Raw genomic sequence first — 10809 nt, 5'->3', positions numbered from 1 at the left:
TCACTAATAATATTTAATACTTCTAGATAATATTAGAAGTTTCATAGAGGCTAATTAAGAGGCTATTATCAATAATTGTGTATATTATTTCTCCAAAATAGAGAATTATTTAATATATATTGCACTAGTGATCACAGTATAATATTTACTAATTGCCAACCCACAACAGGGTAGGATATTAACCATTGACTAGTTGAACTATTATTGCTCATCCTAGTCCCATTATTACCATAGTCAGTTGTACTATATTGATAACCTAACACCATTAATGAATGGTGCAGACCCTATTTTGGGTGTAATTTTTATCAACTCGAGTTGAGTTGTATATATAATAAATTACTTATGATCATTACACCTTTGAGTGATTAATTAGTGTCTCTACCATCCTAGGGTGATATAGAAGAGCTAACCTAAAGGTACTTCCAGTGACACTGGTTTATCACTCAAATCATTAGTGTGTATGATTGTATATATATAATGTGTATTAATTTTAAGTGCTAACCTCTAGTAGAGGTAGGATTATTGCCTAGTGAGTGCAGAATTTACCCTAGGCTACCATTAGTACTTGCTCACAATTTATGAGCCAGTGGTGCTCAATTAACAAGTCACCATGACTAATCCACAGAAAGCAAAGCGTGCTTTAATATCAAGCAAACGCCAACTAACAAGAGATCTCAACCAATATGAACAGTTGTTATATGAGCCTGTAATTAATTATCATCGGTTGAAAATACCACTGTTACAGATTCAAACCCAATTGCATATATTGAAAGCAAATAGGAAATCTTACCAAAATCAAGTCCACGATGACGTAGTAGTTGAAGATGTGGAACCATTCCTGTCTGACCTAGCACAATATGAAGAAGAAACTCAAGGCAGGTTGGAACATTTACACAGGATAATTGAATCAGAACAAATAGCAAGTACATCAAATAAAGTAGATAATGTTATGGATGATCTGGATCTTTTTGAGAATAAATGTAAAGCCAGATTAGATCCTTAATCAACAAGGATAAAGCTTCACCCACTACAGCTTCACCCAATAATATACCACCAGAAATTAAGCAGTTTTCAGACAATTTATCCACAGTCTCTGTGGTTTCTGAAAACCCAATACCTGAGGCTACTAAGTTAACATGCCTCCAAACTAGAGGTGAAGCTGAACCAGTAGTAGAAAATGTAAATGAAAATAGCGACAGCACTAATTTCCCAGTCCAGCCTCCTAGGATAATGCTGGCAATGAGAAAACTGTCATACATCTAGTACTACAATTGCTGGATTTACCTCAACCTGATCAGACTGCTGACTCATTACAATCCTTCAGCATGGAGTTTGAGTCACTACTAAGAATATTCAGTCTTAAGGTTGATATAACTACTAGTGAATGGATGACCAAAGTAGTCCTTCAACGAAAATTGTCCAGCGATATACTAGATGAATTATATGCACATCAACATAACACCATCCTGACAGTACAGGACATCACTGAAGGTTTACATTCCATCATAAACAAACGACGAGCAAATGAGGAAGTTAAAGCCTCTTGCAAGCCTTCAGAAATAGAAAATAATAGTCAATTAAAGGGTAAAACAACCACCCCAAATAAACATCAACCAATTACTCAAACATCAAGTTGCAGAAAATCTGACAATGCAGCAGCATCCTCCAAGCCTACTGTTACTAGTTCACCCAAACCGGTAACTTCCAAACGTGCAGTAGGCTGGGGGACATGTATGTTCTGCAAAAAGAAACATTCAACATACCGTTGTGCTAATTATCCAACCAGAGACACTCGTATTGAGCGACTCCAGGAATTAGGGAGATGTTCGAGGTGTCTCAAGTCACACAACATAGACTATTGTGATACCCAATTCAACACCTGTAACAGGTGTAGAAGAGGTAGGCACCATGCAGCACTGTGCAAATATACGAAATTAACGTATTCAAGACCCAAGGTGGAAGATAGCATTCCCACCACAGTACAGTACTGCAAGGTGCAACAAACAAAGAGTGTCCAATCGGCAAAGTCTAAAGGTAATACGACTTTGCCTACTGCCCAAATTACCATCCTGAATAAGAGGGCCAAGGTCCATACCCGTGGGTTGTTTGACCAAGGATCCCAGAGAACATATGTCACTAAAAAGCTGGCAGATGAATTACAATTAAGGCCTGTAGCCCAGATGTCATTCAACATCTCAGGGTTTGTAACAGATGCAGGACCTCAAGTCTACCAGGTGGTACAACCATCAGTACGTTTAGGCAGGTATCTGTCGAGTACAAGCCATTGTGGTGGACAAAATACCAGTAGACCTACAAGTTCAAGGTCTGAGAGCAACAGCCAAATTCCTGAGAAATAGAGGAATAAAATTGGCAGATAATATTAAGTCTGATCACCTCACCGACTTCGGTCTCCTTGTAGGGACAGACTACTACCATCGATTCATCGGTAGCCCTACTAAATATCAGGGCATAACCATGTTAAACTCTGCAGGAGGTAAATTACTCTCAGGCCCAGTATCAAGCCTGAGGAGACCTATGCCTGCAGATAAACAATACCAATAGAAATCTAAATTTGTCAGCTGATTATATTTCTCCAGTAGCATTATACTAAGGAGATTACAGCTGACTATACCAACAGAGGTTGATGTTAGTATCATCATTTAAAGCTGAGATGAGTTCATGAGGCCTCAGTGGCAAATCAGTGAACAGTAGCCTAAACAGCTACAAGTCACTGCGACCAATGTCACTGAACCCACTGCAGTCTCAGAACCATACTTTACTTTAATGATGAGCTATTCAATCCTCTGAATCAATTAACTAAATTAAACCCTAATAAATTGATGACTGATTTGATACATTTATTATTTAATCAAGATGTATTCCATGGGCCTCAGTGTTTATATATCAGTGACCAGTTACCTGAAGAAACTTCAAGTTATATCTAATGTCACTGATCTCACTGCAGTCCCTGAATCATACTTGACTGTATACTTGATCACATTCAGTCTTCTGGGTTAAATAATATGTAATAGGCTTGAATATTAGCCTTTCAAGAGTTGACAGGGAAATGAATCGCATTAGACTTCTAACCCCTGCAACTCTAGTACGGGACATCCGTCCTGTACGAACAGACACACAAATGTGTGATTACTAACTACTAACATCAAATTAATGTAATAATTCGAGGAGGAGTATCGGTGTTCGTCTGTTCTAATTAGGACTTCGACCCGTGAGCAGCCCCTGGGGAATTATGTCGGAAAATCCGACACCATTTAATATATCATACAGATAATAACTGTATTACCAACAAGTTACCCATAGAAAACGTAACTTGTAGTGGAATTACCGTCTATAGAAAACGGGATATCATCACCACATACTATTATAATTCACCAGCTATTCTGCTGGGAATTATTCTTAAATACATTAGTCTTTGGACTTTACCATCATAAAAACATCTTATATAAATTAACTTAATTATCAATATTAAAGTAGAGTAAATGTGACCCTTCTATCACGTTCTGAAATCTGGACAATGTAAGCCAGGCGTCAGAGGGAGGAAGGAGGGCAGCCATTGTTGTTATACGAGACCAGAGGCTCACACGGGAGCAAATTCGGCTCCTGTTAATTTTACTTGGACGTAGTGTTATGGATACCAAAGGTGTACCATCTGTCAACACGCTGTCAACAAATCAAGTTAAGTGTTCTTCCGAAACCCATTATTATCATTAGTGGCCATTAATGTCATTATATAGGGTGACCCGGTTAGATCACGGAAGCCTCAAACTAAAGGTAATTAAGCCAGGTCTTCATGTTCCATGTACTGTTTTCTCTGATATACTTGTCATATATAGGTATCTGGCTTCACAGCTAGCGCACTTTTGACAGGTCAAGACGAGGATGCAAGATTTGTGCACCAGTTACTGGGTGATATGGAAGCTACCTCAAAGAGGATAATTTGGTGTCTACACCCTAGTTATACCTGGTGGACTAACCTGCTGTACTATAAGATAAGGAACCTCTTAATGTATGTAGATACTGTAGTTTGATTGGCTGCATATATATTAATTTAATAAACCCCCCCTAATGTGTAGAGGATCGATTTGTGAGATTATGAGATTATTGCAGAAATACAGTCCACTTATCATTATACAAATTGCTATCGAAGTATATAAATTAACGTAAATATAAATTCATATAAATTAAATAAATATAAATCTCACAGGTCGGTTCCACACCCACCGGGTGGCTGTCAAGTTCGTGAGGGAGGAGGAGTACCGTGACTTCCTTCATCGATACGAGGAGTGTACGTTGCCGTTGCCAGATGCAGCCGGCTCTGTGGTGATCTCGGACCACAGTGGTGCCCTGACTTATATCAGTGTCCACAGTGCGCCCCTGGAGTTCCCTGAAGACCTCCTCCGGCGCTACTTCGGGAGGTATGGTGCAGTAGTCGGTGTGCGAGTGAACACGCTTTCCTCGGAGATATGCTGGGCGGCGGACGAACATCCGTACCTTAAGTATGCGCCTGCGGTCGGATACCCCGTCTTCTGTCCGGCTGCTAGGTTACTACGTCCGGGTGTTTTATGCCCGGCAGCCCCGTACTTGTTTCCAATGTGGCCAGCTGGGGCATCAGGCTGCCGAGTGCTCTGAGGTCCCTGCTGCTCCTGTCAACTTGTTCCGGGAGGAGGATTTCCCGCCGCTCCCTCAGGGCGTGGATTCCGGAGATGAGGAGGTGCGGGTCCCGTTCGCTGCTGCTGCGGCCCCCCCCCCCCCCTCTGCGTCGCCCGGCGAGCCCCCGGTGGTTGCTGTTCTTCCTCCGGGTGATGTGGTGCCGTCGGTTGGTCTACCTGCTCCCGTCACTGTTCTCCCTGTTCCTGAGAGCCTTCCTGGTGCACCATGTGCGGGTACCCCGTCTTCTCCCGCGTCTTCGGCTGCTCCCCCTGACCTTATGTCCGTGCCTCAGGTTCCGGATGTGCTGGGTGCTGGGGTGGATCCGGCGCTTCTTCCTGTCCCTGGCCTGGTACCCCATGTGGTTGAGGATGCTGCCGTTCTGCGTCGTGCTTCAGTTCGGCCGGCTAGTGTTGCCCATGTCTCCGAGTCTGCCTCCGGGTCTGACGATGTGCGGCCTGAACCTAAGCGTTCCCAGCATTCCTCTCAAGCGTGGGCCGATGTTGGCGAATTCGGCGATTGTGGATCTTCTGGCGGCGGTGAGGTGGCTCCGGGTGTGTTGCCTACCACGGTGGTGGCGGAGGTGCATTTGCTTGAGGATGCTGGTACCGGTGTTCCGGCCTCCGCTTCAAGTATGGTGTCTGTGGCTCCTGCTTCGGGGGCGTCGCCTGCGACGGATGGCTCCGGTTCCACGTGGGAGGTAGTTCCCCCTGCTGAGGTTCGTGGTGAGCGGGGGGGCCTGGTAGTGGTGTTGAGAAAAGATGCTCACTCTGGGGGTTCTGAGACCCCTTCCTCGGTCTCCGTTTCCTCGGCAGCAGTCTTGCCGCCTCTTCCGTCTCCGGCCGTCTCTTCCGTGTCTCCTGCGGTCTCAGTGGAGGTGCTACCGTCTCGTCAACCGTCCCCTGTTCCTGTGCATACGACGGCGAGGCGGTCTCGGCTACCCTCGTCCGCATGTTCAGTGTCATCTGCTTCCTCGCAGGGCGTGGTTGGCACTCCCCGGCCTCGTTAAGTGACTTGCGTCAGTGACCTTAAAGCGTTGGCCGTTGTCGCCTGATCTAGATGTTCCAGAGTTTATGATACCCCCTCGGTCGCGGGGGATCCGTAATCCTTCCTACCTTGAGGATTTGATTTGGGAGGCTTATAAGAAGAATTATCCTTACGATTTTTTCCCTAAAAAGTACGCTTCTACCTCTTGAGGACTGTGTTCCTCGCATATGATTTCTTTGTATTTTGTGTATCCTTTTGTGTGCGTGGCTGTGGGGTGCGGGTAGGGTGTGTGTGTGTGTTACCTTACCTTGAGGTTACCTTGAGGTTACCTTGAGGTGCTTCCGGGGCTTAGCGTCCCCGCGGCCCGGTCGTCGACCAGTCCTCCTGGTTGCCGGACTGATCAACCAGGCTGTTGGACGCGGCTGCTCGCAGCCTGACGTACGAGTCACAGCCTGGTTGATCAGGTATCCTTTGGAGGTGCTTATCCAGTTCTCTCTTGAACACTGTGAGGGGTCGGCCAGTTATGTGTAGTGGAAGCGTGTTGAACAGTCTCGGACCTCTGATGTTGATAGAGTTCTCTCTCAGAGTACCAGTTGCACCTCTGTTTTTCAACGGGGGTATTCTGCACATCCTGCCATGTCTTCTGGTCTCATGTGATGTTATTTCTGTGTGCAGGTTTGGGACCAGCCCCTCTAATATTTTCCACGTGTAAATTATTATGTACCTCTCCCGCCTGCGCTCAAGGGAGTACAGTTTTAGGCTCTTTAGTCGGTCCCAATAGTTTAGATGTTTTACTGAGTGGATTCTAGCAGTAAAGGATCTCTGCACGCTCTCCAGGTCAGCAATTTCTCCAGCTTTGAAAGGGGCTGTCATTGTGCAGCAGTACTCCACTCTAGAGAGCACAAGCGTTTTGAAAAGTATCATCATCGGTATAGCATCTCTAGTGTGAAAAGTTCTTGTTATCCAACCTGTCATTTTTCTTGCAGTTGTGACGGCTACTTTATTGTGTTCTTTAAAGGTAAGGTCTTCCGACATGAGTACACCCAGATCCTTTACATTGCCTTTTCGTTCTATGTTATGATTTGCCTGAGTTTTGTACGTGGTTTCCGTTTTTATATTTTCATTTTTTCCGTAGCGCATGAGCTGGAATTTATCTTCGTTAAACACCATATTATTTTCTGTAGCCCATAGAAAGACCTGATCTACATCTGACTGGAGGTTCGCCGTGTCCTCTATGTTGCCTACTCTCATGAAGATCCTAGTGTCATCTGCAAAGGATGATACAGTGCTATAGGTTGTGTTCTTGTCTATGTCCGAAATGAGGATGAGAAAAAGTACTGGAGCAAGCACAGTACCCTGGGGGACTGAGCTCTTCACGGTTGATGGGCTGGATTTTATTTTGTTGACTATTACACATTGGGTTCTGTTGGTCAGGAAATTGTAGATCCATCTGCCTATTTTTCCGGTAATTCCTTTTGAACGCATTTTATGTGCAATAACACCATGGTCACATTTATCAGAAGCTTTTGCGAAATCTGTGTAAATTACATCCGCGTTATGTTTGTCTTCCATAGCATCTAATGCCATATCATAGTGGTCCAGCAACTGCGACAGGCAAGAGCGCCCTGTTCTGAAACCATGTTGTCCGGGGTTATGGAGTTGCTGTGATTCCATGTATTTTGTGATTTTACTTCTTAGCACTCTCAAAAATTTTTATGATGTGCGATGTTAGCGCTATCGGTCTGTAATTTTTTGCCTCTGCCTTATTTCCTCCTTTATGAAGTGGTGCTATCTCTGCTGTTTTTAGTATATCAGGAATAACGCCAGTATCTAGGCTTTGTCTCCACAGAATGTGGAGGGCCTACGATAGTGGTTTTTTACAGTTCTTTATGAATATGGAGTTCCAAGAATCCGGGCCTGGTGCAGAGTGCATAGGCATACTGTTTATGGCTTCTTCAAAATCCAGTGGGGATAGGGTGACGTCTGATATATGATTTGATGTTGGTATCGTATCCATGAAAAATTCATTTGGGTTATCAATCTTTAGTGTGTTTAATGGCTCGCTGAAAACAGAGTCGTACTGCGTCCTCAGTAGCTCGCTCATTTCTTTGTTGTCATCGGTGAAAGTTCCATCTCCCTTTCGCAGGGGCCCGATACTAGATGTGGTTTTTTATCTTGATTTTGCATAGGAGAAAAAATATTTCGGATTTCTTTCTATTTCACTGATGGCCTTTTGCTCTCTTTGCCTCTCCTGGGTTTTGTATGATTCTTGTAGCTTCCGTTCAATTGTTTCTATTTCTCTACCTAACCTTCTTCGCCGTTCTTGAGATAGGGTGCGACTCTCAAGTTGTTCCGCGATTCGTTTTCTTCGCCTATATAGGGAACGACGTTCCCGTTCCAATCTGCATCTCTTCCTCTTTTTTCTTAGAGGTATGCAGTTTGAACATATTTCTAGTGCTACTGAGCTTATTTTTTCCAGGCACTGGTTCAGGTTTGCATTTTCTAGCTGTTCTTCCCAGTTTATTTCTGTGAAGTCCTGGTTTATTTGCTCCCAGTTTATCTGTTTATTATTGAAGTTGAATTTGCTGAAATCTCCTTGTGACGATAATCTCCTTCAAGAGATTGAGCCTGCTCTTCCCTCCACAATTACGTCGTTGAAATTATATAAAACTACTATGGAAGAAATGTCCAACAACGACAACAACACCAGCAAGGTTTGCCAGAGAGCAAAACGTATGCAGCCAGGGACACCTGTTCAGACTCAAACCGCCAAACTACCTGTTGATCGCTACCGGCTCTGCTGATTGGTCGCCAGTCTGGCTGCAACTGCACTCGCCCCCCCATACTACTTGATGTCTGGGGTCGCCACGACCTCAGACCTCAGAATATTCAGTGCTTCCACAGTTAACACTTCTCCCGGCTAGACGTTAGCGTGTACTGAGAGAGGTGGTAGCTTAAAGCCAATATTCCAGCACCTTCCCTTTATTTTTGTGTTGCACTTCTTGTTATTTTGTCTTAACGTAACTTTTCATTGTGTCATTTAATTATTCTTATTCTTTTGATTGATTGATTTTATTATACGAATTTGTTTGTCCATTTTATTCATGTTTTGATTTATTTAACGTAATTAAAATTTCATTGTTAAAGTTTACTTGTGTTTTGTGTGTCTTCTCCTTACCTTACCACAGACGAAGTTCCAGTTTTTTCTATTTTTTTTTATAACTATGTAACGAGGCCATACCCCTAGCCTTAAACAGCCGAACACCAACGCGTTACCGTCACACTCCTCCACCGGGAATCTGGACTGGTTTTGAAGGTCTACTCCCCATGGTTGTCATAACTTCAATTAAGTTGTGATCTGAGTAACAGGTATTTGTAATCATTATGTTCCTGATCAATTCATCATTATTAGTGAAAATGAGGTCCAGCGTGTTCTCCTTCCTGTAACACGGGTTAAGGTTTCTCTCTACTTATCTACCTTCTACTCCCTCTACCCGTATTCTTACTTTTTATCCTCTACCAAGGGACTCCAAAACTTTTACCAAAGCCAACTCCACGCCACGTGGTCCTAAGACGATTGACCGACTTAGGATTCTACACCCAGTATGACGTGACATAGGCTCTGATCAAAACCCTAGAGTCGCCTCTACGCTGCCACCACCAGACCAGTAACACAAGAGCAATGATCGAGGTCTGGATCGATCACGCTAATTAATCAACCTAGGGGCTTGATCCCCACTATAAACGATGACCTTGAGTGTGGAATAAATTACACGGTAATGATAATTCCGATTCGATGTTAGAATCGGCGCCCAATACAACTCTGCCTCGTGTGGACCACGTGACCAGGACAAGTATACACATAACCAAATGGAAACAATAAAAATGCAAATTATTAACTTAATTTATTAAAAGAAAACAAACAAAATCTAAATATGTTCACTCCCTGTCACTTTAACACTCCCTACTTGACCTGAATGGCAAATGAGACTATTTCTATACATAACCATAGCAACTATACCTCTATGTTTTACCAGCTAAAGATGTTGGGCTGGTCTCGGGGAGAGGTAAGATGTTTGACCTCTCCCAGCTGCTTCCGTGACCACACTGATCTGTCCTCGTCTGATCTAGCCCAGACTAGAACATTGTATTGTTCCGCATCGCTTACCCAGTTACTTTAGCAAGGTTAAGTTATAACAATTAACCTCTGTTGTACTTAATTGATCCAGACTGGTTGAATTATTTTACTGAAATTAAACTACAAACATCTAACGGCAGAGCTGTTCCCGATCCCAAAAATGGTTAATTGAACTTTGAGAAATAGTAGACATGTCAACCCCTGATGACCTATGACCGCCGGTCACTCCGCCTTACAAGTTAGATCTGATTCGTGACGTCACTGATGGTGACTTAAACTCAATAATTAGAATACTCCTTGATATTGTACCCAGTACTATTATACAATACAATTTTAATGCAAAATGAATAAAGGCTAATTTTCTCTAAATTACTGAATACTATAGGATGGTTCATTATACGCAGCTATGAACAAAGCGTCGGTTATTTCCACCGCGAATTCCCCTGGGGTCAGGTTCCCAGGTCACCATGCGGGCTCAGCTTCCCATCCTCTTTTGTCGATAAACCACTCTGGATAATTCTTACAACAGCCTAGTTTGTTACATTCCTAGTTGGTTCTACTATTTGCTGGTTTAAGGCAAACCTGTCGCACATCCGTAGCAGGTCATTTGCATGTGCCTGTTCATTTAGACTACTTCCTGGTATTCTTTCCGATATTACTGTATTAGCCAGGTGCTTCCATTTCAGGTGCCGTTGGTTGAAGTCCCCAAGCAGGATGATGTTCGGAGCTGGATTTGTGAGGTTTTCCAAGCAGTGTTCTATTTTCATTAGTTGGTCTTTAAACTGCTGAGGGTTTGCCTCCGGTGACTTATATACAAGGACAATAACTACATTTAAAATATCTATTTTGATTATCAGCACTTCCACCATATCATTTGAGGTGTTTAGCAGCTCAGTACAGATGAGTGTGTCTTTGATGTAGAGGGTGACCCCACCCTGAAGCCGGTGTTTCCTATCACATCTGAAAAGATTGTACTCTGAGATCCATATTTCACCATCATGGTAGTCCTTTGTGTG

General features: G+C 43.4%; 1 protein-coding gene across 1 annotated transcript; it reads left to right on the top strand.

Moving 5' to 3' along the window:
- The first annotated feature begins 4519 nt into the window (after window positions 1–4519).
- Window positions 4520–5677, top strand: LOC138351586 (calphotin-like). The gene has a single exon (XM_069303390.1). It carries the CDS (start codon window positions 4520–4522, stop codon window positions 5675–5677), a length of 1158 nt encoding a protein of 385 aa, XP_069159491.1.
- Window positions 5678–10809: the final 5132 nt, after the last annotated feature.

The sequence above is a fragment of the Procambarus clarkii genome, chromosome 5 (assembly GCF_040958095.1).
Source record: "Procambarus clarkii isolate CNS0578487 chromosome 5, FALCON_Pclarkii_2.0, whole genome shotgun sequence".
NCBI classification, from domain to species: domain Eukaryota; kingdom Metazoa; phylum Arthropoda; class Malacostraca; order Decapoda; family Cambaridae; genus Procambarus; species Procambarus clarkii.
The sequence above is the reverse complement of the archived record's forward strand: the minus strand, read 5'-3'. Positions and strand labels throughout refer to the sequence as shown.

Coding starts and splice junctions, on each gene's coding strand:
- LOC138351586 (XM_069303390.1), top strand. CDS start 4,520: ATGCGCCTGCGGTCGGATACCCCGTCTTCTGTCCGGCTGCTAGGTTAC.